Here is a 27152-nt window from a genome sequence, read left to right as displayed (position 1 = left end):
GTGATGCGTTCACTGACTGATGTGTACTTGAACAGTAATGCAGCAGCTTAGCTGAGAGAGAAGTGAACAAACTACACAGCCAACGACCTTTGTTGCTCTCTTTCCCCATGTTTCCTCTTGCTTTCCAATTAAAACAAAATCCAAAAATAGTCTAGAAAAATCAAGAATATATAATTACTAGAAATTACAAAATGACATTGCACATTTGAATGCCTTACTGAGCTTTGGAAATTATGCTGACCACTGTGGTGTGAAGGTTGCCCTGTCTTTGCTTTAAAAAGCCCCACAAAGCTGGAATACTAAATCTTTTCATTGCAGACTCAACAGAATCCACTCCAGAAATAGCTCTAAAGAAATGTTGAAAGCAACAATTTTCAATGTTTGAAAGTTGTGTTTTGTGTTCTGTTTGTGGATAAATGCAAGATGATCTGGGTTTAGGACAAATAATGTGATGAGATGATAAATGTTAGGACTGAATGAAGAGCTCAGTTTTTGCCTGAATAGCCTCGGTTTTCATCGTGTGGACTCATTTTCTCAAATTCTTTTAGCATGCCACACACACACACAAACTGTCTGCATCCACCAATTTGTTTTGACAGTGATTTTAACCAGTGGCAAAACTTGTTTACATTTCACACCACTGACATGTTTATGCCGACACAGCAGCTGGCACCTATTGGCTGATTCCTCTGGGATTCTGGCGTGTGCCTTATAGACGAGGCTGCTGTCTGAATATGATGCATAGCTTGCGTTTTGCTTAAATGCTTCCAGCAGGTTAGAGGTTAAAGTGGAGGTAGATGAGCATCCTGACAGCACAGCCCTCCCTTTGCTCATCAGTCAGGCTGAACCTATACGGCTGCTCTGCTTTCCCTTCTGCACCTCCTGTTCATGCGAGCAGAAAGAGCGAGTCTGGAGGAGTCGTGATGCCCATCTCAATGAGGAGGGGGTGGAGGAGTGGGACGAAAAGGGAGGTGGTGCGCAGAGCAGTGGAGGAGAGATGTTGCAAGTTGTAGCATACAGAGAAAACCAAGAGGGACTGTTATAAAGAAAAAAAAAAAAAAGAGGGGGAGAGGAGCAGCAAGTCTGGCAGAGTCGTGATGCTCATCTTAAATGTGGCATGCTAGAAAGATCAGTGTTTAAGGAGGGTGAAACCTCTGCTTGTCAAGCATATTTCTTAGTACGAGTTTCTCAGCTAATAACTAGTATGTTTAAGTCTTACTGTTCGGTCATATCTCAGTTAAGCATATTTACAGTAAAGTATCCATTTGTAATGCAACCCCGTGATTTGTCAGCACAAAAATCAGGAAGCGGGTATGAATTACTTGCTCAATCACACAACCTCTGCACACCTCAGCAGAAAAAAGTATACAGAGTGACCTTCGAATAGCAATTCAGATGAGACCCAGTTGTGAGCATGAGCTTTTAACAAGCCTTTATTAAAAAGTCACGGCTGCTGGTGGATTGTCATCTCTTCGCTTTGGAGCTGGGGTCAGATGGAGGCCTCTGCTCAGTCAGGATCACCTCTCTGCTTGAGACCAGAGCCCTCTGACTTGAGGACGCTTTCGTCACGGCTGCTGCAGCTCTTCCTGCGAGGGGAGGGTGGAGAGTGCAGTCACCTTAGCTCTGTCCGGTGCATCATTTGATAATTTGTCAAGCAAAAATGCCACATGTTCTCTGGTTCAAGCGCCTCCAATGTGAGGATTTGCTTTCTGTTTTTCCACCTGGGGATTTGGAAACAAAGGATTCCTGATCCCATAATCGATTTTCCTGCCTCCAGATTTATAATTCATATTCTCACTGTGTACTTGTATAGAGGTAATGCAGGATCACTGAATTTCATGACATTAACAACCATATTTTACAGTTGAGCTACTCACGTTGCCTGTGGCATGTCTGTGCACAGGAATTTGTGCTGCTGGGATAACACACTGCCGTAGCACAGTGGATGAACACCTGAAAGAGATTGCAAGTTGCTCATTTGGTCAATGAAACTGCGTTAAGATCGTAACTTAAGGGACTAATGAATAACTGTACCGAGTCTTTCTGAATAGAAAAGGTGTTTTGATCCACAAACGTGAACATTTTAACGATGAAACGTTTGTAGTGCGTCGGGTAATGAAGCCCAGAGGAGCCGTCCACGGGCACTACTGTAGTTAGGTAACGGTCGTCGTGGTAGGGACACCTGGAGCCGACAAAAGCTCACGTCAAACATTGAATACAAGCTGAAGTTTACACATTTGTAAATTCACGTTTGCACACCCGTCAACCAGAAGGTCCCACTGTGGGAGGCTGTGAGGATTTGGGGTGGAAGTGGCCCAGCAGTGCTCCAGGTTCAGGATGAGGTTTGGATCAGACCTCTCCAGGACGTTCACCTCGACATAGAGGGGCTCCCTCAGCACTTTAGTGAGTGGATAGTCTGCTGGAGTGTAGAAGGAGCTATACGCTGCCACCTCTGCAATGAAAAATAGCACAGCCTTAGTGCAACAAAGATTCTGCATCTGCCAGCATCATTGAGGCTCCTGCACCGCTCACCCTCCACACATCCCTTTGAGTGACACTGTCCGTTGCCCAGTTTCAGCTCCACTCGGAGAGGTCCTGCAGCAGCGACCGGCACAGGCGGAGGAACAGCATTCACCTCCATGACAAGAGCCTCCACAGCTGTGCCGGAGTAGCGACACTGGAACAATAACCTGTCGGGGGAGAGCTTTACATCTCAGGAAACCTTAGAGGGTCACAAAAGCAATCAGGGAGATCGATTTTACACAAGCTCACTCAAAATGGCTGTCCCGGGTGATTGATCCTCTGGGTCCGACTCCCACTTCATAAGAGGAAGACATGTGGTTCTCGTACACCACAAAACCCTCTTCCTCCTGCAGGTGGAAAAACAGTTTGAGTGCTAAATCAGTCAAGAAAAATACATTTGAATGTGTTTGTCATTTATGAAGCAAAGACAAAATACTGTCAAGCTGCTGATTTTCCAAGTTTGAATCACTGTAAACTGAATTCTTTGGGTTTGACTGTTCAAGTCATCATCTTAGGTTCATTTCTCATTCTGACATAATTATAGCACCAATAGTTGTTTATAACTACACAGACTACCCATGTTTAAGCTGTCTCTCACATGCACACACACACGTTAAAGCAAAGACTGCACCAACCACCTTGATTGTCGTACCACACGCAGTTACAGGGAATTGAAAGATGGTGAAAGCAGAAGTGAAGTCAACTGGGGTGCAGGAGGGGTTGTTTGTTTCGAGCAGGCTGACTGAATCCACATCTATGTGGGGCACAGTGGCATCTCGAGCCACAACCACCACAAACTGGCCATCCCTGGTACACTGCACAGTCACTGGGTGAGAAGAGAATAGATGGATTTTCTCCATTAGAGCAGATGTTTCACACTCACCATGTAGCATTTTGCAAGAGAGGCTTTAAAAAACTACTCCAGAGAGCATTGATACCTGCTTTCCCATAGTAGCACAGCTGCCCATCAAAACAGCAGTTTATGTTTTCACACTGCTCGGCGGTGATATCTCGAGTCCCGCATCGGATCTTTTCACCTTCCTCCACCTGGCATTTGTCAAAGGGAGCTGCAGGTGGAGGGACCCTCGTCTGTTGCTGAGGCAGCTGAGAAGGAAAATGAGGCTGGTGTTTCTGCAGAGGCAGTGCCCAGTGATGCTGGGCAGCAACATCACCAGCCAAAACAACAACAACCACCACAACAACAACAAACAGACACTTGAAAAGCTCCATTATGGTATTCGTAACTACACACTGGCCAAAACTGCACCTATGGCTCAGGCACAGGTTTTATACATGATTGATTATGTGGAGTTTGTTAAGAGCTCCTCCTCTCATCGTTAGGAGTCAATTGTGTGGCAGCCCTGCAGAGTTAATCAACTGGGAGCTGACAGGTGGAGCTTATTGTCTGCTCATCCGTCTGAAAAGAAGTTATTACATGACTGTTGAGTCAAAGCTGAGTGGATTTTTTCTTCTAAAACACCTGAGCTGTGAACAGTGCGGAGCTGTGAGTTACAGGCAGCGAGTTTTCCGACACCTGGCCCTGTTGTGACTGGGTACTGCATACATCTTTTAAGTGAAAGACCAGCTGCATCACACTGACATTTCTTTCCCTGCCTCCCACTTGCATCAGCGGTATAAAAGCTGTCTTTGCTGTCTTTTTCTGTCTTTCAAACACACAGATGTATGGGCGGTACACCCAGGAGCTGGGTGTGTATGCCAAGGAGGAAGCGGCCCGCCTACGGGATGGAGGAGTGCGGGATGGTGGAGGACTGCGGAGGAACACCAGTGTTCGTAGTCGTGCTGCAGATCTGCTGGAGTATGAGAAAGACCCCTGTGCAAAGTGCCAATGTAAGTGATGATCATGCAACAAGCCCTAAATCTGTCTTCAGAGTGTGCTTGCAGGTAGTGTAGTACATGTAGTGAAGGTCAGACAGAAGCAGGGTTCATTGCACGAAGTGGAGCTGGTGTGTGTGTGTGTGCAACACATTGCGGTGCTCCACCATGTGTGAAAGTTGTGTGAAAACATTGGCTTCTTAAAGCACAGCAGAGCGGCTACCTGACGCAAGGGAGCAGGAGAGGATGTGAACACGATTAAATGTGACTGATCTGAGCAATGACCTCCAGCCAACAAGGGCTGTCTCAATGTCAGACAAAGACAGCCCCCTCTGCTGGCTGCCTGTGTGTGTGTGTGTGTGTGTGTGTGTGTGTGTCTCTGTGTCTGTGTGTGTGTATTTGTTTGTGTAAGCAGTACTCTGATCTGAACTGTCAGATTATTTTATGTCTAGCCTTCCCAGATGACTGCTGATAAGGGAGTGGCACCAGAAGAGAGCTCCACTTCAGATTGATGTACTCAACAATAGCGGAGTGATAGATATGCAGGCGTGTGTATGTGTGTGTGTACATCCTCCAAATATGCTTATTTTTATTTGTACTTCATTTTAACCTTCATTGGTGCGTTTCTGCAATCAAAGGGATTTTTTTTTTTTTTTTTTTTGGCAAGTCTACAGAGCAGCAATGCATTTCTTAAAGGGTCACTTCACCCAAATTGAAACATTGGAGCTTTCTGCTGTAGAAGTAATGAAATAAAGCTCAAATTTTCAGCCTGGCAGGAGGAGAGTGAGAACTTGTGCTGGAAATGTGCGATTTTTGGTTAGAGCTGAAATGTGTAGTTGATTAATCGGTTAGTCGATAAACAGAAAATTATTTGAAATTAGACAATATGATCAAAGTTAACTGGTTCCAACCTCATGAATGTGAGTATGTGCTGGCTTTCTTAGTCCTCTATAATATTTAAACTAAGTATCTTTGGGGTTTAGACTGTTAAATCTGCTTAAAGATCAAACCAAAAAAAAAAAAAAAATCTGCATAACTCCAGAACTTGCCTGAGAATTGTCACATTTTTACCTTTTCTTCAGTATCAGAGTACTTCACTGGTAGTTGACTGTACATCCATTGGGTAAGCTGCAAACAGGAACTGCTAAAAGCTAATTCGGCACTTTGAATGGTGCCAATTTACCACAATGTAAAGAACAATAGGCTAAACGGGGCTCAAGTTAAAAACCTTTAGAACCAAAATCAATATGTGAACGTATCAGGTAATCTCAGTAAAAGTGAGAGGAGGAAAAAGGAGAGAAAGGCAGAACGTGTGTTTTCACATGTGCTTGCACAAGTGTGCCAACGTGGCTGTTTTCCAGGATCCGTCTCTGCCTCTTTGCCCTTGTGACTAGTGATCTGATTAAAGCTCGATAGATTGCACCATAGGTGAAAGCTACACTATATCAGCCCGGCCTCGCTCGCTCGCTGTAATGGAAGCCATTTAAAACAATCACTCTCAGATCAGGGGCCAGCCGGAGTGATTTGTTCGCTCGCCGTCTGCGTGCTGAGTGAGCTCGCAGATCAAGACGTGTTTGTATTTTTAGACTTGTCTTCAGATATAGATGCTCCGGCTGGACGGGCTCGGGTTCTGCATTTGTCCTGTTGATGTGCGAGCAGAGAAGCGCTGGGTTTGGTGGGAGTTTCAGTGTTTTCCTCTCACGTGTCGGTGTGGGAGCATCATCTCCGTGGGTGACGGACTACGAGTGTGTGCCTCGGCTCAGATCAGTAGCTGGAGCCGCAGCTTTTGAACACGGCAGCCTACACATGCTGCCAAAGGCTCTGCTGCCGGTCGTGATAGAGAGCTAAAAACATACACTGCCTCACTGTGTTTATTTTGACTCACAGAGCGAATCGTTCTGCGGTTTTAGGGCTGATGTTACTCAGATCTCTGTCTACCAATTACTCCAAGGATCAGCATTAATGTATTATGTCACATGTTGTGTTTTCGGTGAAAGATCTACCTTATTTTTTTTAGTATCATTCCTGATTACAGCAAGTTGGCTTCAGGTGATGCAATGCAGGGCTAGCAGAGGTGAAGAAATGTTTGGCGTTAGGTGTGATTTTTTATGTTTATTTTTATTGGGATCAGGAGAAGACATCTGTGAAAGCCACTGAGCCTGCGGATGTGAGCGCAAGCCAAGATGCACACGGAAGTATGTGGTTTTGCAGGTGCCAGACGAGGGGTGTGTGTGTGTGTTTGACAGACAGAGAGAGAGAGGGATAAAGATAGTGAAGCTGTGGGAATGGGAATTTTCCCAGCTTTGTCCACATGGGAATGTCCAGTGAGCTGAAATGAAAACTGTGGACCCAGTGAGGGTCATAGCAGTTTAATCTGCAGAGACAAGTCCATCTCTTTTTTCAACTCGGTGCGTGTCCATTGTGCAATGGGTGTGTCTGCACATGAGGGTGTTTGTATGTATCTTCCACGCACATGTATATATGTCCTCTGTTGGCAGCTCGCCGTCCAGCAGGTGGCCCGGCTGCAGGGCAGCTTGCCCCGTCATGCACACAGTTGTGCCCCGCCTCCCCCCACATGACCCGAATGCTGCAACAGAAAGGCTGCTGCAATTTATTGTATCGTTTGTGTCAATGCAGTAGCAAGGTCATTCAAACAACAAGAAGAATTTGTGAGCATCATGATCATGAAGTCATGGTTTTGACTTCTAACATATTGCACAAACAGCAGAGTCACAAATGTGACGAATGGTAGAAAAAGAAAAGTAGCGTCATCAGAGTTTAATCAAGTAAAGGAGAACGAAAATATCAGCAAAATTTATACATTTCACTTCAGAAAATCCTTTTTGAAGCTGGAACGCAAACATCTGACCATTACAGCGTCTCAAAAGTGAGATTCTGATGCTCTTGCATGTTTCATATCATAGAAAATTGAATATCTTTGGGGTTTTGGACAAACCAGCACATTTGATGGTGTCGCCTTTTTCATTGTTTTCTGAAGATTTTCAGCCGAGAACAGTTGATGCCGAAAATGGCGCTATGAGAGACGTGAGACTGAACCAAAACAGTAAGAGCTGTGAGCCAGACAGCTAAACAATGAGCCGAGACTCACTGTAAAGCTGAAGCTCTCTGGTTCATCACCACCTTTCACATTGTTTCCACGCTTTCATTTGAGACGTTATTATAAATATATCAATTACACAAACCCTGCAATAAACATTACTATTTTTTAGTGTCATAATATTTAGTTTTGGTGGAAATGTGTCAGAATCTCTCCCTCTGCAGTTTGGGGTAAAAAAAAAGCATCTGGCGACACTGGATGGGATGGATTGTTGCACCCATAAGCCACCAGACCAAAATATCTCCAAAATCATGTGCAGTCCAAAAACCACACTCACGCACATTCACAGAGGCTTCGCTTCCACTTTGTCCTGTGACGAACGCGTCTGTGTAAGAGCCACCACGTCTTCGAGAAATATTTATTCACACCTAATTTGCAAACAGCAAATACATTTTGAACTTAACGAGGAAATGTTGTTAGTAATTAACATATCTGGCAAGCTGCAAAGTTGTCGATCAGTGAAATGTTCCCTGACAATATTTAATTGCACCAAAACAAAGTGGCAGAGAACTGAGGGTGAAAATAATTGTCGCAAGGTGCAGCGAAGTGAGTCATTGACGTGTTTTTAATAGTTTTTGAACAGTAATGTACACTAACGGAGGTCTGCGACCCAGGGGCTCAACTCTCGCTGTATCAGGAGGACTGTCTCATTGTTGGTTTTGGTCTTTTCATGGACAAAGAGAGGAATAAATATCACCAACTTGCTCTTCCTGTCTCTGTCGATCCATTTTTCTCCCCGTTTTACTGTCATCCACATATCTGTTGCTCTCTTGGTTTCTCCCAAAATGCAGCAGTTTCCTCCGCGGCAAACGTCACCACAGGATACGAGCGCGTGTGACGACTGTAGCATCTTTGTGAAATGTGGATCTGGTAAATGTGTTAGTAGCACATTTTCAGCTTCTCGAGGGACGGGCACATCTATGAATGCTCTGGATGTTGAAGTGAATTCCAGGCTTTGGCAATGTCCGTAGACAAGAGAGACGAAATGAGTCCAGTGATGCTTCTTTTAGCTGACCTACCTCAGAGTTATAGATTATAATGTAATGGTTGAATTTATAACCGTGGCCTAGCTTTGTTTTTGTCTCTCGTGTTTGAGGTGGATGAAGATGAATGGGGGCGCTCACTCACAACATGTTCATCACGTGATAATCTCCTTTAGTTTATTATTGTTCTCATATTACATCTACTCACAATGTCCCGTTTCTTCTTGATGAGAATCTTTATTTGGAAGAGGATTGGCATGACAGACCCTTGCCTACGCTTTTACTTCCACCAGTTAGACCCATGCAAAGGTCTTCTCTCATCCCCCAAACACACTCAGGAAACTGCAGCTAATTCAGAATGATGTTGCAAGAGTAGAAGAGAGTCGACGTTCATTTTTTAGCTTTTTACCAGATGAAAACACTAACTTGGTCATGTTCTGCCACCCAATCTGCATCCACAGGAAAGATGGAGAAGCACTATGTAGCTAAGACGCACAACAGAACTGAAAGGAGAACCTTGAAGATCATCTCAAGACATAAAAAACACTTTGAATAATAATAATTCCTGCCACAAAAAAATATCTATCAGCTTGTTAAAGACTGAAGACAGAATGACATCAGCTGCTCATACGTGCACAGAGAAACTTTCTCCCTCCGTCAGATGAATGTCAGAAGAGCCTTGTCGTGTCAAACTCTGTGCCTATTGTAAAATACCAGATAGAGGCATGTTATGCATAGGCAGCTCACAAGGGGGATACACTTTGTATCAGGGCTGTCAATTAAATACATAACAGTTGTGCATTGTTACAAAAACAATCCAAGTCCCCACACAACACCAGTGTTCCCACACATCAGTCCTGCTAACTGTACCACTGCCTTTACTGGTCTGATTTAACTGGAGGTATTAAATGAAGAGCAGTTAAATTGTGGTGAAAATATATATCAAATAGATATCTGACATTTCCTGTCCCATATATCTTTATTTTTTCAGATTTTATCTTTTTACATATTCTTTTTTATAGTTTTGTATTCTCTCTGTGTTTCAATATTACATCTATTATATACATTTTCTGTTTGATGTAGTTAATGCATTGTGGTATGTGAAGTGCTGAAATATACTAAATCCTTCCATTCATTCCTTCCCCTCTGACACCGCTGGATCTTTTCAGGCTCACACAAAGAAAAGTCTCTCTTCACCCCGTGAACACTCATTCCAGAGATTTTCCCTCCGTGTCTCTGTGTCCTCAGTGTGTGCGTCTCGCTGCCAGAAGTTCCTGATCTCGCGGGTGGGGGAGGACTGGATCTTCCTCATTCTGCTGGGGCTGGTCATGGCTCTGGTCAGCTGGGTCATGGACTACGCCATCGCCTTCTGCCAAGAAGGTAGGAAAGAGACAGAGGGCGAGAAAGAGAGAGCGAAGAGATGCAAAAGGCAGATGGAGGGACGGACAGTGAATAATGGACTGTTGTTGCAGAGGCAGCAAAGCCGTAAAAGCATTAATCCATGAGGAGCCGTGCTTCATCATGAATTGTCAGGTCCGGTATGAAAGTCGACGGTAAAATATTAATACAAATTGACCATCATTCCGCCAGCGAGTTATATTGATCATGAACGGAAGCTAACAAAGTGGTTTCATTAATATTTAAAGGATCAATAAATATGGTTTTTACTCCACAAAGAATCAAATGCACCGATTTTAATACTTGGAATAATTCACCAGCTGCTGATTTCTGGTTTCAAAACTAATTTAACTAGAACTTTTATTTCTCTATAGTTGAATTTTATGAAAACAAAAACCTATAAAAATAAAATATTACAAAATAATGAAAATAAGAGCAGAGCACCACAGCTGTGACTTTGGGGACGTATTCATCTGTTTTCCAACAACTGGATGAGCAGAAATGCTCCCAGTTAACCAGCAGGACTGCGTCAAAGCGCTGAGATATCGATCAAATCGCTGTCTTAATTTCACTGTGACACCAACACAAACCTTTTTTTTTTTTTGTCCCAGTGGTGAAAATTAACAAGTGCACCTACACAAATATTGTACAACTGTGATCTTCTCGTACATGTTATGTAACTTTACACTTGTACTCCACCACAATTCAGAGGGAAGTATTGAATGTTTTACTCCACTACATTTATTTGACAGCAAGTTTTCCACAAAGAACACACGATGCACTCTTATGGATTAAAATATCAGTTTAAAGCACGTGTAGAACTAAACAAAATTTCACATGCAAAAATTATTGAAAAATACCCCATTAACTCTATAATGCCGTGGGTATCATATTTGATACATGCATTTCTGAAACGTTTTGCATTACCATATGGTAAAAACTTTGCTCAAAACAATACAAACAAAAAAACATATTTGCAAATTTTTTTTGCAATTTTTTTATTGTTAAAGGGCCAAATAAAGTCTTCAAATTAAAAAAAATAAAGAATTAAAAAAAAAGAATTTTCTGTCCATTATTTCTTGGGTCAGGCATTATAGGGTTAATGATCTGTTGATCCCTCAGATTTATCTTGTGTCCGGTCCTCTAGGTTGAAACCACTGGACCTAACAACCAAACTGTGTGTTGAATAGTTCTGTCTCTACCTCCATCAGCTTTTATTTATCTATGCATCAGCATTAATTTAGCATTTTTGTACTGGTACTTTGTACCATTCCATAATGCATTTGCATTTATACGAATAATGCATTTGTGGAGGCCGATATTTCCCTTATATCCAAGAAACCCTTTGTCTATTGTGTTTTATTACATTGTAAATTTGATAGGAAGAGAGCTAAATGATGAATGAGGAGGAGTAGGAGGCCACTAAGCTGCTGAAAGATGCATGAATGAGGCAGAAGTGGGGAAAAAACAGGGAGAGAAGGTCAAAGGGAGATAATGAAGAGGAATCAGGTGAATCTGTTCACAGCGGATACATCTTGATAGATGGGGAAACTTCAGTGGTTTAGTTTTCTACTGCATTATATCGAGATGAAGTTACGTGTGTGTGTGTGTGTGTGTGTGTGTGTGTGTGTGTGTGTGTGTGTGTGTGTGTGCAGCACAGAAGTGGATGTATGGTGGACTGGACAGTAACCTGCTCCTGCAGTACATCGCCTGGGTCACCTACCCTGTAGTGCTCATCACTTTCTCAGCAGGATTCACGCAGATACTGGCACCTCAGGCTGTGGGTAAGACACACACTCTTGCACACATTTACGCAATTTATGCACAAACGTATGTATTCATACCTCTGATTCCTGATCACAGATCTGTGTTTGAACAATGCGATTAGCTCTGTAATGCACTGCAAGTCCTCTGAGGACACGTCCCGTGCATCTCTTAGCGGTCACATCTGCAGGAAATCCGTAAGATATACCTGTGATGCGACGCGCATACAGAAAACTATATGAATATCAATCAGCTTTTCCCCTTGCTCTTCATTTATTCTCCTCGTCCCGCTCTCTCTCTACGTAATTGCTTTCTTTCAACTCATCTTTTCTCTCCACTCCATCATCCCACCTTGCATCTCTTTCTTTTCATTTCCCAGGTTCAGGTATTCCTGAGATGAAGACGATCCTGAGGGGGGTGGTCCTGAAGGAGTACCTGACTTTTAAGACGTTTGTGGCCAAAGTCATCGGTCTGACCTGTGCTCTGGGAAGTGGGATGCCTCTGGGGAAGGAGGTAGAGGGTTTATTTCTCCTTCATCTCTTCCCATCACGGCCTTCTTGGTTGTTACAAGTGACACATGACAGATTGCTTGGCAGATTTTGAAGTTTCCTGTTTGGGGGGGGGGGGGGGTATAATAATCTTGCTTCTCCGAGTCTCATTAAAGTCATGGCTTGGAAAATAAAAGCGCGATTTACCGCTAATAACACTTACATCTCCCATTTGTGGGGTTATGAAGTTGTTTGAATCTGAGCAGGGTGCATCGTGCTCCGCTCAGCGACAGAATGTGCTTTCAGTCAATCCTGCCTGCTAACGTCCTCGTCTGTCTCCACCCTCTCTCTCTCAGGGACCCTTCGTTCATGTCGCCAGCCTGTGCGCCGCTCTCTTGAGCAAATTCATGGCGGCTCTCTTTGGTGGTATTTTCATGGTGAGAATGGTAAAGGACTGCAGACCTCCAGACACACTCATGCACACATTCAAGCATGTTTTTGAGCTATTAAACCTTTGAGGTGCTTCATAGATTATGTACCTAACCATTTCTTAATTTACCCTTATTTTATCCCTGTGTATGATGAAATGTGGTGACACACTCAGGGCTGTATATTTACAGTAGTTGTTGATACTGTCTGTACTCTGCACACAAACAACAAAGAGGTGAAACAAATTTACAAATGCAACATCACATTAAAGAGTGCATCTTTAAAGGAATAATTCACCGTTTAAGGGAATTTTGCTTCACATCCAACAGTGAGAAGACTGATATCACTCATGTCTGTGCCTTAAAGGATGAGTCCACTTAAGTTTACAGCACTTTGACACATTTTTGACGCACATCTCTTTTTAACCTTTTACACAGCTGCCTCACAAATGCTTTAAAGTGAATTGCACTTAGGGGACGTCATCATCACAGTTACATGTTATATGTCTTTAAACACTCAGGGCGCATCTTTTTCTTAACCTTTTGTTCATCAAGGGAAGTTTCATTATGACCAAAGTCTCTTTCAGGATTGTCTTATTTACACGCATTCTCATGAGGAAGCTGCCCACTACTAACAGTGAGAGTTAAGGTCCACCTTCAGGGGAGCAGCACATTTCAAGCCCATTCTTTAACCTTTAGGCCACCACTGATTGTTTCTATAAAGACATTCTTTCAATGATGTTTGCCATTGATGATTTATGTTGTTAGCAGCTTTATTTGCAATCCATATGAGTTACGGTTGCACTGGAAATACTGTGAAAATAACCAAACAACATAATGTGCTCAGGAATTAGATAAACACTCCTGATGACAGCTTATTTTCAGGTGTTGCCGATCTATTTTACCTTCTCCCTTCCACTGATTGTAAACCTGAGGGCTACATAGCTGCCAGTAGAAATGAGGATGGGCAGCATTTACCCACACGGAAAGATCCTCTCTGTTTCCTTTGGTCCTCGTAGGTGCGAAGCTGCAAGAAAAACACACACTCGCAGCTGTTGTTTAAAAAGTCTTTGATGTTTCCTTGACTTTCTGCCATTCCCCAGGATGCACTCTCACCTCCACTCATGTGAGACTACACCCCGGGCTTCTGTCTATATCTGCACTGGACAGTGTGCCGTGCTTCTCCTGCATGTACCAGCAGCACCAGCACCCCCGTCAGTACGGAGGAAGATAGACTGCGGTGATGTGGAGGAAGGAAAACTGCTGTCAGCACAGTTAGAAAGACGGAAATAGTCCAGGGGTCGACATGTGCAATCTGGGAAAATGTTAATTCGGTTCACTGTGGAATCAAGACTGTGTTTGCTGAAGCTCATTCTCTGCTTGTTTGATTTTGTGTGGTTTGGATAATAAGTTGGATGTCTTCCAGGAGCAGAAATGAGAGGTAACCTCTACACTTACACAGATCGCACTCACGCATACTTCTGTCTTTTTTTTTTTCTCACTTTCACTGCTAAAGGAAGAGCCCTTTGAGGGAAGCAAGGTATGACTGCACGAGTCAGATAGTTTCTTTATTGCCAATTCCATCAACATTAATAATCCATGCTGTCCATTTCAGAAACGGAGATAGATTGATGCCTTTCCATTTGTCTGCGCTGTTTGATTCTGTTCAGTGAAGCGTCACAGCGAGGCATCGATCTGCGCTGCCTTTGCTTCCATCCCAACATCTCATTCCATGATTCCAACACTCTATCCCGGTTTTTCAATTATGGCCTCCCACATCCCACCGCTCACATATGTGATCTCATCAAATGTGAAAAGACACAGCAGCAGCTTGACAGCTAAACTGTTGCATTTGTAAGAAGTTGGTGACTTTGGTTTTCATGAGAAATGCATTTGTTGTGCATTGTGTTTGTGGCATCTGCACGTACATGTGCTGTGCACCTGTTGGGATTTGGGTGTGTGTGTGTGTGTTGGCTTGAATGGACGGCTCTGTGTGTGTGTGTGTGTCTGTGTGTGTGTCTGTGTGTGTGTCTGTGTGTATATCTGATTCTTGTCGGACAGAACGAGCTGAGGAACACTGAGATGCTGTCGGCTGCCTGTGCTGTGGGTGTGGGCTGCTGCTTCGCTGCCCCTATTGGAGGTAAAACAACATGACTGCGGCCTCTGATTGAATGGTATCTAATTATGGTTAGATAAGTAGATGAGGAGGGAGTTTACCCCACTAGCAGGAGGATGAATGCCAGGCTTGGTCAGTCCATCCATCTATAATACTCTTTGATTCAGAGCAACATGTATGTCAGCAGCTGTTGGCCAGGTTAACATTAAAATATTCATATGAAAGGATGTTTGTCATTGTTTTAAGTGACCCTGTGACATTTCCTCTAGCGTCACTGTCAGGTCACTTGATCAGCGCTTTGATCCACATCAGTGGATCGGTGAGTTTCAGCTCATTGTTTAGCTCTCTGCCCCCAAATGTACTCTTCAAGTTCACTCTCACTGCTCTCATAGTGTCATTTTCAGCCACAGCAGGCAGCTGGATTGAGTGAAAAAGCTCTAAAAACCCAGTGAACACTCCCAGCTCAGCACCAGACAGCAGACAGACACAGTTAGCGACTGGCTGGTGAACACAGAGGAGCATTTGGAAGCCAAAGAGCCAGATATTTCCTACAGAAGTACATGCACGGTCCACACAGGATCACCTTTTTCATTTATGGACACCTTTTGAGCCTTCTTTGAACAGTAACACTCTCTCAGTTTAATAAGAAGATTGACATGATGCACACACATGTTCTCTGTGAGATAAAGTTTAGATTTTGAAAGACAAAGGTGATGGCAGAGAAGCGCTGTGTGGAAGCCTTTATGTGTTTATGGTTTTTTCAAGGAGGAGCTAATGAAGCGGTCACTGGTGTAATGATGCTCTCTATGGTATTTGACTGAGATTAGATTGAGAAATGGCTGTTTAAAGCATTTCTTTGGATTGTCTTCGAAGTGTGTTTGTTTGTGTGGTGCAGGGGTGCTGTTCAGCATCGAGGTCACTTCAACGTTTTTCGCTGTGAGGAACTACTGGAGGGGCTTCTTTGCCGCCACCTTCAGTGCCTTCATATTCAGAGTTTTGGCTGTGTGGAACCAGGAGGAAGGTAAAAGTCCTTAATCCATCTTTTTAATAACAGTTTCCTGCATTTGTGTATCTCTGTGTTTAACACTTTACCCATGCTTTGGGGTTGATGATGAATTCACTGCAAAAAAAAAGTCTTTAAAACAAGACAAAAAGCAACAAAATGGGGAAATATTACTTAAAATAAGCATAATTATCTGCAAACAGAACAGGAAAACTTTACTTACTGAGATGCAGTCTCAGAGAACCCACAGGTATTTTAAAAGTAGTGCAGCCAGATGAAAAAAGTACATTTGTCCACGTACAAAAAAATTCTGACTTCGACATGTTGATCAAACGGCTTTATAATTCTGTAAATGCTAGTTTCAAGCATTAAGTTACCCAGAAACAGTAATAAAATCTCGAGAAGTTAAAATATCTTACAAAAATCTCCTGTAAAATTAGATCTGGCAAAAGTTCAGCAATATTATGTGAAAATTTCACAAACTAATATGTGATTCTGTATTTGTAAGATATTTTATCACAGTATACCAGTATATTTTATTATTCTTTATTATGTATTATAAGTCAGTGTAATGTCTCTGTAAGTGACGTATGATGCTGTCTAAACAGAGTGAGAATAATGCTCTATTTCCTCAGAGACCATCACTGCTCTCTTTAAGACCCGTTTCCGTCTGGACTTCCCGTTTGACCTTCAGGAGCTGCCAGCGTTCGCCATCCTCGGGTGAGTGGGCTTCTCTGGACCGACGCCATGTTAAACCGATCCCAGAGCAGTTTGACGCCTGATTTACTGAAGAGATCTGAGGCCTCATTCAGCCAGACTCTCTCTCAACCCTCCTCCGAGTCACATTCCCGCTGAGAACCTCAAGGCTGACTTGTATTCGATGAGCGAGGCATGAAATTAACTTTTTACTCTGATGGCTAAAGGTAGAAGCTGAATCCAGATCAGCACGTGCCAAATTTGATGCGCTTGATGCCAAAGCGTTTTTAAAAGAGAGACAATAAATGTGAATTAGTTGGCTTCCTGTCAAAGAGCTTCAGAAAAGTGACGGACTTAACCAGGCGCAGTAGGGGTGCATTTCAGTGGCAGAGTGAGTCTTTTCAGTGTAGCTGGTTTGGCTTTGCTCTTCTGTTTCACCTTCAACAGACCAAACAGGTGTGTCTTTGTGTGCCTGCAGGATTGCCTGTGGTTTTGGCGGTGCTCTGTTTGTCTACCTGAACCGGCTGATTGTGGAGTGCATGAGGAAACAGAAGACTATTAATAAGTTCCTGCTGAGGAAGTGAGTATCTGATGCCCGATGCTGCGCAGAACCTTTACACTTTGGGAGTAGACACTTTGGGAAATTAATTTTTGGCTTTCTAGATGAGAGCATTGATACCAGACTGTACGGCCGGGGTGGGAACCTTTGTCCTATCAAGGGACACCTAAATTTTTATAACGTCTTTCAAGGGCCATACAACATTATTGAACACATGCATCACACTAACTTCTAATGCGACAGCTGGAGCTGCTTCGATTTGGCGAGGCGTCTGATGTCAGATCGTTTGACCATTATTCTTGGAAAGTGCAACACTCTGCAGGATAGGAAGCCAGATGTTTCCCACTCCTGCTGCATGGTAAGACTGAAGCCACTGCCAGGAGACGGTTAGCTTAGCTTAGCTTAGCTTAGCTTAGCATAAAGACTGTAAACGGGGGAAAGAGCTAGCCTGGCACATAAATTAACACATATCTTGCGTGTTCAGTCTGTACAAAAACAACAAACTGTGCCGTGCTATCTGTTTCCCCCTGTTTCCAGTGTTTGTGCTAAGCTAAGCGGCTGGCTGTAGCTTCATATTTAACGGACAGACATGAGAGTGGTGTCATTCCTCTCATCTAACCTGCAGCAAGGAAGTGAACAAACATATTTCCCAAAATGTTAAATTATTTCTTTAAAATGCCCATAAATATTGAAGATTCATCCAGAAAAGCCACATTTTAACCAGTTAAACTGTAAATAAATCCAAGACGGATCAAAATCCTGCTCGTGTGCCCCCAAACTTGTGCTTAAAATTGGCTTTATGTCACAATGTTAGCGTAGCATTGGGAAATCTAGGTAAAGCGCTTGAATGAATTGGGTCAGTTTCACACATCACAGGGAGCTATTTATAGTTTTTCCATCCTCACCAGTGAGAAATGAAGTGTGCACATACAGTGTGACAGGCACACCCATTAATGACCCCGCAGTCCCTCTCTTCCTGTCAGGCGCCTGGTGTATCCCGCACTCGTCACCCTGCTGGTCTCCACACTCACGTTCCCTCCGGGCTTCGGGCAGTTCATGGCCGGACAGGTGAGAAAATGCTTTCACGCTCCTCCTGACAGTATGAAAGCCCGCCTCGACTGCTGGGGCATGATTGATGGTGATTTTAAATGAAGCGTGGGTTGATGTCAGTTTGTGCTCCTCTTTGTTGAACAGAAAGCTGATGTTTATTGTCATAGTGTTAGCATCATTTGATATTAAGGCTTTTCTACCAATGCTTCTCAATTGTGCAACCACAAAACCAGGAAGCAAGCCTCTGGTTCAGATGAAGTGGATGCAGACACATCGTACGGCCAAAAGTTTAACAACTGACACAACAAAGTGAAATGCAGTTTGAGCTTTTTCTACACAGAGATGCAGAGCACACAGTTTCTGTCCCGCATAACAAGCTGTTTGGTTTCATTCGGAGCCTTTCAGACTCTCAAAACAAGAAAGAATCACCTGTGTTGTCCTTGTTTTCAGACAGTGGCGCTCATTTGTGGAAAAATCCCGACACGAAACGGGATAAGACAAGAAAGTTCCGCTTGTTTCCAGAAAGTGTTTGGAACTAGTGAAGCAGGATAGCAGATTTTTTTTCCCCACTTCAGAAAATCAAGATTTTTAAAGTCAATAACACCAAAAATGACCATTTAAATGGATACGTTACAAACAGATTATATACTTATTATATAACATTCATTTAACTGCTTTTCCCGTGTCCACCTGTCAGCTGACGCAACACGAGTCGCTGGTCGCACTGTTCGACAACCGCACGTGGTGCCGTCAGGGCGTGGCGGAGGAGTTCGACTACATCAGCCACCACCACGCATGGAAACACCCCCAGGTCAACGTCTTCATCACGCTCATCCTCTTCATCATCATGAAGGTAGGGACATTTCAACATATGTCTGAAACGTTTAGGATTTAATGACTTGTTATGCCTCTGTGCTGTTGACAGCTGGGGCCCGGGGCGTTACGTTTTCACGTTGTCCTGCCATTCGTCCCGTTTTCGTGAATGTGATGTCTGTGAAACGCTTTAAGGGAATTTCTTAAATTTGGCACAAATGTACATGAGGACTCAATGATGAACTGATTTTGGCCATAACCCAAGAACTCCTGCTCTAATTATGACAAAATGTCTCATATGATAAGATGATGACATTTTATAACCAAAAGGTCAAAGGTCAACTTCACCTTGACATCATAATGTAAAAACATAACTCAGGAACAGAAGGGGAGATTGTGACCATATTTCACATTTGGTCAGATACTGAACCTTGAAAATGTGCTGATTGTAGGGATCTTCTGTGCGGAGAAAGATGTGTGTGAAGGATCCAGGTTTTGCAAGTTGTAGCTTCTCTGCAGCAACGTCCATATGTGAAGCATTGTAGTTCACCACAAACTTATTGGTTCTGCTGACATTGAGCTTCAGGTGATTGTCGTTGCACCATGTGATGAAGCTCTCTATCGGTCCTCTGTGCTCCTCTGTAAAAATGTGCTCTAAGTGAAAACAGCATGTTTCTCACTGTAATTTATTCACTGGAATACACTTTATACCTTTTATTCAGTCTTCATTACATTTATTCTATGAGTCTGAACAGACGTGGATGTAAACTGCAACTGGACTGTTTGGCGGAGGCGGTATTTGTAGTTATGATTCGTCACACAACACTTGTCTCTCTGTTTCAGTTCTGGATGTCCGCTGTGGCCACCACCATGCCTGTTCCATGTGGGGCCTTCATGCCCGTTTTTCTCATCGGTGAATAAAACTGACTTTGTTTTTTAAGTTTCTCTTGCAGTGGTAAGAAACCCTTAAGATAACTTCTCGCTGTGTCTGTGCATGACGGACAGGCGCAGCATTTGGCAGACTTGTTGGAGAGATCATGGCGGCCATGTTCCCTGATGGCATACATGCTGACGGCAGCGTGTATCCCATAGTTCCTGGCGGTTACGCTGTAGTTGGTGAGTTGCTCTGAATCTTTTTTACCCACTGTACTTAAATTCATCATTTTACATCTAATTTGTCTTGGTAACAAATTTTTAGGCCACTTTTCACTTCTCCTCTCCCCTGTGTGATTGAAATTGACATCGCTGCAGAGCTGCTGCCATTTTTAACACTTCATAGCAGCTTATAGAATGTGACTGATGAAAATTGAAAGTGAAAAAAGAAAATCGTTGAATACAAAATTGCCACGGTCGTGACTCACTGGTTAGTGTGACAGGAAGGCGTTAAATGTTATGAATTAAAATGACATCCTGCAGAAAAGCTTGTTTGGATTTGCTGTCTTTCAGTGAACTCTTCTATGATAGCTTGCGCATATTGATTTTGAATTCCTGCTAAAAACACGCCTGATCACACATTAAGTCCTCCTCTATTAACTGTATATGAATGGCTTTAAAGAGACTAGACAGAACCTGTTTTTTCTTTAATCCGCTTCCGTCCTACACAGGTGCTGCAGCGTTGTCTGGAGCAGTCACCCACACTGTATCCACAGCAGTCATAGTGTTTGAGCTGACTGGACAGATCTCCCACATCCTGCCTGTGATGATCGCTGTGATCCTGGCCAACGCCGTGGCCCAGTCGCTCCAGCCGTCGCTGTACGACTCCATCATCCGCATCAAGAAACTTCCTTATCTGCCTGAGCTGGGCATGGGCCATCACGAGTGAGTCTTTGTGTGCAGTGATTCCATTTCCTATTTGTTTTTAATGACCGCTCAGGATGGAGTTGTCCCTTGTTTCTTTATTTTTTTTCTCTTCTTATTTCCCCATCTCCTTGCTCCTCCTTCACATCACTTAACCTCTATTTTCCTCCTCCTCTCTTCGTATTTCAGGAAGTATAATATCCGTGTGGAGGACATCATGGTCAGGGATGTGCGCTACATCACTCTTAACTCTTCCTATCGAGAGCTGCAGGAGATGCTGCTGACTGGTCAGCTCAAGACACTGGCCCTGGTCGAATCCAGAGGTAAGAAACATGTTTTTCTACAAATTCATTTTTAAACAAAAATTATTTAAAACAAGCAAATGTTATATGTTGTCAGAGCACAAGCAGCTGAAATAAAATAGTCTAATTGGCCATTTCAGTACCCAGCCCTATTGAGCACAACGGATTAAATAGCTTCATTGCAGTGTAATCAATTGAAATGACTTCACCACTTTGATAGGATAATTTAAAAAATATTCTAATTAAAATTCTGTTTTAAACATTCAGTGTACTGAGGTGCCAGTTCATTGGGTACACCTACAGTTGCTAAGATTAAAGCAGTCTAATAAAACAATCCTGCAATAAATCCTACCTTCACGAAGGTTGATCCTTTTATTCCACTGCATTTATATCAATGACTGTAGGCTTAATACTGGAAACACCTGGTTTCTGCTATAACATAGTACAATTCAACAGCACCATAAGCTGTTTCCTCCAGAATGATCATGCAGTTGAAGGAGCTCCTCTCTAAAACAGTTTCAACAAAAGTGAACGTTAAAACCTTCATGAAGGGAAGTTTTATTGCGGGACTGCTGTAGTGGACTGCATTACTTTTAGCTAGGTGTGCCTAATAAACTGACAGTTGTCTAAATGGCTTACTGAAACAGTCACAACCCCTCATAACTGTTATTTTATGTTCCACTTTTACCTCTGTGAGCTTCTTCTGCATTCCTGCCCTTATCTCGTCATTTTCTGTCTCCGCCCTCCTTCAGACTCCATGATCCTGCTGGGCTCCATAGAGCGACTGCAACTCCAGTCTCTGCTCTCTCTCCAGCTGGGCCTCCAGCGGAGGCTGGAGTACCTCCGCCAGCTGGCCCAGGACAACGGCACCCAAGATCACCTGCCCAGCCTGACAACTGACAGCACACCCAGCTCCCCCTGCGCCCACACCCACAGCAACGCCTCGACCAACACCAACGCTCGCCAAGCGGTCCGCTTCCTGGTGAGCACCCAACAGGTGTGAGGCATCCGGGGGCGCCAGGGCTGGGCTGGGGCGAAGTCTGGCTTGGGTTGGGGTTGTAGCGGTAGACTAAAAGTGGCTCAGACACAGCATGTGTGAAGCATGTAGCAGTAGGTAAAGGCACAGATGGAGGTTTTGGACAGCTGTCGTGGTAAGTGTTTACAAACTGAATGAACGTCCTTTATTTCTATATTTACATTAACACATGTCTTCTGTGTCTCTGTCGTCTGTGCCCTTACCTGTGCTGTCCTGTTTGTTTATGTGCATGTGCTCGTATTTGTCTTCTCTGTGTTTTCTGCTGTGGATGTGTGTGTGTGTGTGTGTGTGTGTGTGTGTGTGTGTGTGTGTGTGTGCGCGTCTGTGTGTGCGCGCATGTGTCTGGCTTCCTCTGTTAATATATTTTCCATGTAGATCTCCACAGAGGAGTCTTCCTCCTTCAGCCCAGTGGTTTCCAATGTTCAGCTTCCTCTGAAATCTGCCTTGAAAACTGTGTCTGCCATCAGCGACACAGAGACGCCAAATAGTATGTACTACACACCACTGCAGAAACACACACGCACAGACACACAAAGGAGCGCTGACGTGGGTTACTGAGAACAGAACTGATTGAAAAAAGCATATTTCAAATCCAAATTGAAAAGAAATTGACTTTTTTTTTCCCTCCCCGAGGCTCTCAGACCCTCTCCTGTGCTGACCAAGACAAGGAGCTACTGGAGGTGAGAAACCGAGACGGATATAATAAATGTGTGGGTGCAAGTGCACCGTATGAGTGTGATGCGTATGCGTGGGTGTGTGTGCTCTCTCTGAGTCCACGCATATGACGTCCACCTCTTGCTCCTCCTCCTCCTGCTGCTGACAGGCAGCATTCAGCCACAGGCGGCAGGGTTTTCCTGTGTGATCTCATGCTGTGGTCGTGGAGTTTTGTTTTAAAACTTCTGTGAGTCATTTGCCCCCTCACCACACATTCGCTGCCAGTCAAACGCTTTTTGAACATCCTACATTTTAGCGTTTTTTGTTACGTTTTATGCAATGCATGATGGTGTCATGCAGTGTATTTTAAAAAATGTTTTGCCCTTAAGGACTGCTGACGCACCGGTCTGTCAGTCATTACAAAGTCACGCAGTGCAGCCAAACATTATTCAAACTCACAGAGCTTAATACTAATTTTAGTGGAGATCGCAACGTTTAAAAAGATACCAAATATGTCAGGATCAGTTTTTGGGAAAAGTGTTGAAACATATTTCCTTTTCATGGATTGATGGTCTTGGTTTTGAATATTTCACTCAGTGTGAAAATCACATAGCTTGTGGTTCCCAAACGTTTCTGTAAACCTGGCCCCAGCAGAAATGTGTTGCGCTAACATCATCAGAAACATGAGCTGTGTGCTTCTCAATGGTTTTTGTTGTGTTAATGAACAGCACTGAGAGTGTAGAGCTGTGCTAGTAGCTCTGTGATGCTCTCCTTTGGCTCAGTGGTTCTTTTAACTAAATGTTAACGGGAGCTAACATATGACAATGCTAACATGCTGATGTTTAGCAGGTATGGTGTTTACCATCCTCACCATCTTAGATTTACATGTTAGCATGCAAACATTTGCATATTGATACTGAGCACAAGGTACAGCTGAAGCTGACGGGATGTTAATCGTCTCTTGGTCATAAACCAAAGTGTTGGAGAAATTAAAATTTTGACCTACGTTTAGAGGAGTCATAGAAGTTACTACAATTCATCCTGAAGGGGACATGAATGTTTGAACATGATTTCATGGAAATCCATCCAATATTCATCCAATAGCATTTCACTAGAAACCAAAAACAATGGCTCTGTTGCAGAAACAGTTTGGGAACCATAAAAAATACGCAGCATCAGTGAAGAGCTGGAACAAGCTGATGGAGTATATATCATATAGTATATGATACTGTCAGACATTGTGGAATAAGTTAAGATGTTGTTCAACCTGAAAGCTACTGAAGGGGACTTTTAAGGGAAAATATAAGGGCTCAAATTGCTCAACAAAAAAGCTAAAACATACGGTGTTCAAAAAGCTTTTTTCTGGCCGAGTACCTCCCACCCAATGTTGTATTAACATTGGGTTTCCCGTGCAGAGTTTGTGCCCTCACCTTCATCTGTGGTGTAGTAATTATAGCCTTTCAGCAACATTGTGCTCACATCACGGAGACTTCTCCCAGTAGAAGTCAGACCGGGATCCAATGTTGCCGTGACACCATGTAAAGGTGTTAAAACTGTCCAGTTTCGCTGATGCTATGTTAATGTTGTGCTGTGTTGATGCCTTCTCTCCCCGACTGGAAGAGCCCGGCTGGGCCGGCTCCTCCTGCAAAAAGAAAGCCCAAGCCCAAACGAGTGAGGATCTCCATGGCGGTAAGATTGTCTGCCGCTTAGAGACTGTTGCTTAGTAACCGTTGCCTTGCGACACGCACGTAGTGAGCGCTGGACCAAAATATTTGTGGCGCACCAACCAGGCATTAGAGTGGCTTTGCAGAGAGAGCGAGAGAAAGTGTGTGAGAGAGGAAGTGATAAAGGTTTAATTGTCTTCTTAACACCAGTGTTAAACCAAATGTTGCATCGGTTTTCACTCTGCTGGTAATGGCCTGTGTGTGACTGTGTGTTTTTGAGAAATCAATGTGTTTTATTTTGATGTGCTTGATCTTTAAAGTTAATGGTGTTATTGGTGTTGTTTTTTCTCAGTTCTGGGTGCACAGTCCTGAGGTGACCCATTACTTGAACTCTTCCCTCACCTTCACCTCAGAAACTCTAGATAGAAGTGTTTCATTTGGTTACAGATCCCTGTATAATGTGTATGTGTTGGTACACTATGCATATTTAGTGTACATTTTTTGTGCATATAAACCTTTGTGTGCACATACAGGGACAATATCTGTCTGACTCAGTTGTGTCTTTCAGGACTCTACTGAAGTGGAAGATTGCATGACCCCATCAGAGGTGAGGCCTCCGCTAACAGATTCTCCGCTCAATTCAAAGTTGAGAAGTTTTAGTGTTGTGTCGTCCTTCCTGTTGCAGATAGCGGAGTGGGAGGAGCAGCAGCTCGACGAGCCAGTGGATTTCAAGAACTGCAAGATTGATCCTGCCCCCTTCCAGCTAGTGGAGCAAACATCTCTGCATAAGGTTCAATATGAACTAAAAGCCCTGAACACACTGTGACTGAACACAAATTGAGTAATTCTCAACTGTTGTAAACAGTTTGTTTGACTAATGCTGGAATAAGATGGCACAATATCAACCTGATTAGATTAGATAAGACTTTATTAATCTCACAATGGAGAAATTCACTATGATGTGAGGTGACAGGAGCAAATATGAGCCTCAGGTGGGACCACTGCTAATTTTATGTAATGAAGTGGTAGAAGTACCAATAGTACCAGTAGAAATACTCTGGTACAAGAAAAAGTTCAAAAAGACATAATAGAAAAATGTTAGAATCTAAATATACTTCAAGTACCAAAACTAAAAGTACTCATCATGCAGAATGGCCCTTTCCTGAATAATGTATATTATTTGATTATAATTATTCATGTGTACATAACTTTATTTTTGACGCTGGTAAAGGTGGACCTAACTTTTAAAAACAAATCACTATAATAACTTTGTTGGTGTTGGGGTGTCTCACAACAACCTGCAAAAAAGACTAGCATGTCTTAAATGATTTGCCTTCTCTCATGATCTTTAACAACACACTGACCCACAGTTCAGTTGGCTGACACGAGATCCCTTCTCAATGATCCAGTGAACGTGGCTCCACCTCGTAACGCTCCTGAGCACCGTCATTGACCCAGTGTGTCTGAAATCAGCTATTCTGATCATATTTGATGCGTATGAGGATGTGTGCTTCCTACACAGGGCACACTTTAAGTGAAGCACCTGTTATCTCCATATCATAATGTCATTCTGCATTAGCTAATGTAAAATATAGGTTGCTGTTCAGTTTTAGAGAGCGAGCAAGCGAGCACTCGTCTGTGTAGCTGACTTTATGTGCTGTTAAAAAGGCAAATTATTCATCTAGACATGGAATAGCCCACACACCAGTACAACAGCACAATGGGAGAAACTCCCAGACGGAAAAAGACCACCTTCAGAGCAGAGTGACCTTGAATGGCTTCACTTTCATTCATAAAAGTGATTACAAGCATCGGTAGGTTGCGTCCAAAGTGTTGTTTTCCAAGTCTGACACAGTAACCATCTGGAAATCATGTTGTCTGATCCCAGTATAACAGTTTCATAACCCTGATCCGAAATGAGTCTGTATCCAGGCCGTGACCCATCTCTCCTCCCCCACAGACCCACACTATCTTCTCTCTGCTGGGTCTGGATCACGCCTATGTGACCAGCATGGGACGGCTGGTTGGAGTGGTCTCTCTCAAAGAGGTGAGCGTGTGTGTGCACCCTCTCAGTTGTTAAAGTGAGTCCCCTGTGTATGATCATTAATGCTTCCCTTTTCTCTTTCTTTACCCCCTTTTTGACTTCCGCTGGCTCTGCTCTCCTTTCCCTGCTGGCTGTGGCTCCACATCTCCAGCTGCGTAAGGCCATAGAGGGCTCGGTGACAGTGACTGGAGTAAAAGTGCGCCCTCCGTTGGCCAGTTTCCGCGACTGCGGGAACAGCACGAATGTATCCGAGGTAACAGAACTACACAAGTTGTGCATCCGCCACAGGGGTCTCTCGTTGCCCCGGGAACCCAACCCTCCCGACGTGGAGGACCAGCCAGATCTCCCGTACAAAGAGATCCCTGTCAACTTCTCGGACCAGTCGAGTTTGCAGTTCGAAACCAGCCCCGGCGGCGACACAAACCCGTCGTCGGAGCTGGTGCTCCAGGAAAGCCCCTCGTTCACCGAGGACCAATCGGAGTTTACTTTTGACTGCAGCCCCTCCCACACTGAGGAATCAGAGCTGGCCTGTGACTATGACCCCACCACCCCCACTCCTGAGCCGGAGGAAACGGAGCAAGAACAGGGGAGTCCATCTCTGAACAAGGACCTATCAGAACCTGAGGGAGAGGGTGGCGCCGCCCACACTGAGGATCAATCGGAATGATCAGAGGGGATCCATACTGTCGCCTCATGAATGTTGACGTTTCTTACATTTGTAGAGGTCACTCTCACCTCCAAGTCCAGCCTAGATACCCGTGTTTCTAACGTTGTCGTGCTGTGAGTGAGCGAGTGAGAGTGAGCATGAGTAGACGTGACATTTAGTAATGTGTTACTGTGCAAATGCCTGGATAAAGCGTGGCGTCGTGGATACAGCTGGTTT

General features: G+C 43.7%; 2 protein-coding genes across 2 annotated transcripts; one reads left to right on the top strand and one right to left on the bottom strand.

The window, feature by feature from the left end:
* Positions 1-1464: 1464 nt before the first annotated feature.
* Positions 1465-3753, bottom strand: LOC121614520 (zona pellucida sperm-binding protein 4-like). The gene is made up of 8 exons (XM_041948426.1): positions 3462-3753; positions 3162-3349; positions 2773-2870; positions 2533-2690; positions 2260-2452; positions 2035-2182; positions 1878-1953; positions 1465-1586 (listed from the first exon to the last, which is right to left on the bottom strand). The coding sequence occupies exons 1-8, from the start codon at positions 3751-3753 to the stop codon at positions 1465-1467; spliced, it is 1275 nt and encodes a 424-aa protein (XP_041804360.1).
* Positions 3754-4202: 449 nt separating this feature from the next.
* On the top strand, positions 4203-26936 carry clcn2a (chloride channel, voltage-sensitive 2a). The gene is made up of 24 exons (XM_041948706.1): positions 4203-4371; positions 9706-9837; positions 11511-11639; positions 11999-12132; positions 12464-12553; positions 14052-14075; positions 14597-14675; positions 15547-15672; positions 16290-16374; positions 16829-16930; positions 17875-17977; positions 18657-18812; positions 19616-19685; positions 19778-19888; positions 20377-20590; positions 20759-20892; positions 21624-21868; positions 22283-22394; positions 22541-22587; positions 24182-24250; positions 24794-24832; positions 24911-25015; positions 26186-26272; positions 26421-26936. The coding sequence occupies exons 1-24, from the start codon at positions 4203-4205 to the stop codon at positions 26934-26936; spliced, it is 3078 nt and encodes a 1025-aa protein (XP_041804640.1).
* Positions 26937-27152: the final 216 nt, after the last annotated feature.

This window comes from Chelmon rostratus, chromosome 12 (assembly GCF_017976325.1).
Source record: "Chelmon rostratus isolate fCheRos1 chromosome 12, fCheRos1.pri, whole genome shotgun sequence".
Classification (NCBI taxonomy): Eukaryota; Metazoa; Chordata; class Actinopteri; order Chaetodontiformes; family Chaetodontidae; genus Chelmon; species Chelmon rostratus.
The sequence above is the reverse complement of the archived record's forward strand: the minus strand, read 5'-3'. Positions and strand labels throughout refer to the sequence as shown.

Excerpts from the sequence above, each read along its gene's own strand:
- LOC121614520 (XM_041948426.1), bottom strand. The coding sequence starts at position 3,753 with ATGGAGCTTTTCAAGTGTCTGTTTGTTGTTGTTGTGGTGGTTGTTGTT. Across the intron at positions 2,453-2,532 it reads CTCAAAGGGATGTGTGGAGG|AGGTGGCAGCGTATAGCTCC; the intron begins GTGAGCGGTGCA and ends TTTTCATTGCAG. Across the intron at positions 1,954-2,034 it reads TTTCTATTCAGAAAGACTCG|GTGTTCATCCACTGTGCTAC; the intron begins GTACAGTTATTC and ends AATCTCTTTCAG.
- clcn2a (XM_041948706.1), top strand. The coding sequence starts at position 4,203 with ATGTATGGGCGGTACACCCAGGAGCTGGGTGTGTATGCCAAGGAGGAA. Across the intron at positions 19,889-20,376 it reads TGGCGGTTACGCTGTAGTTG|GTGCTGCAGCGTTGTCTGGA; the intron begins GTGAGTTGCTCT and ends CGTCCTACACAG. Across the intron at positions 24,833-24,910 it reads ATTGCATGACCCCATCAGAG|ATAGCGGAGTGGGAGGAGCA; the intron begins GTGAGGCCTCCG and ends TTCCTGTTGCAG.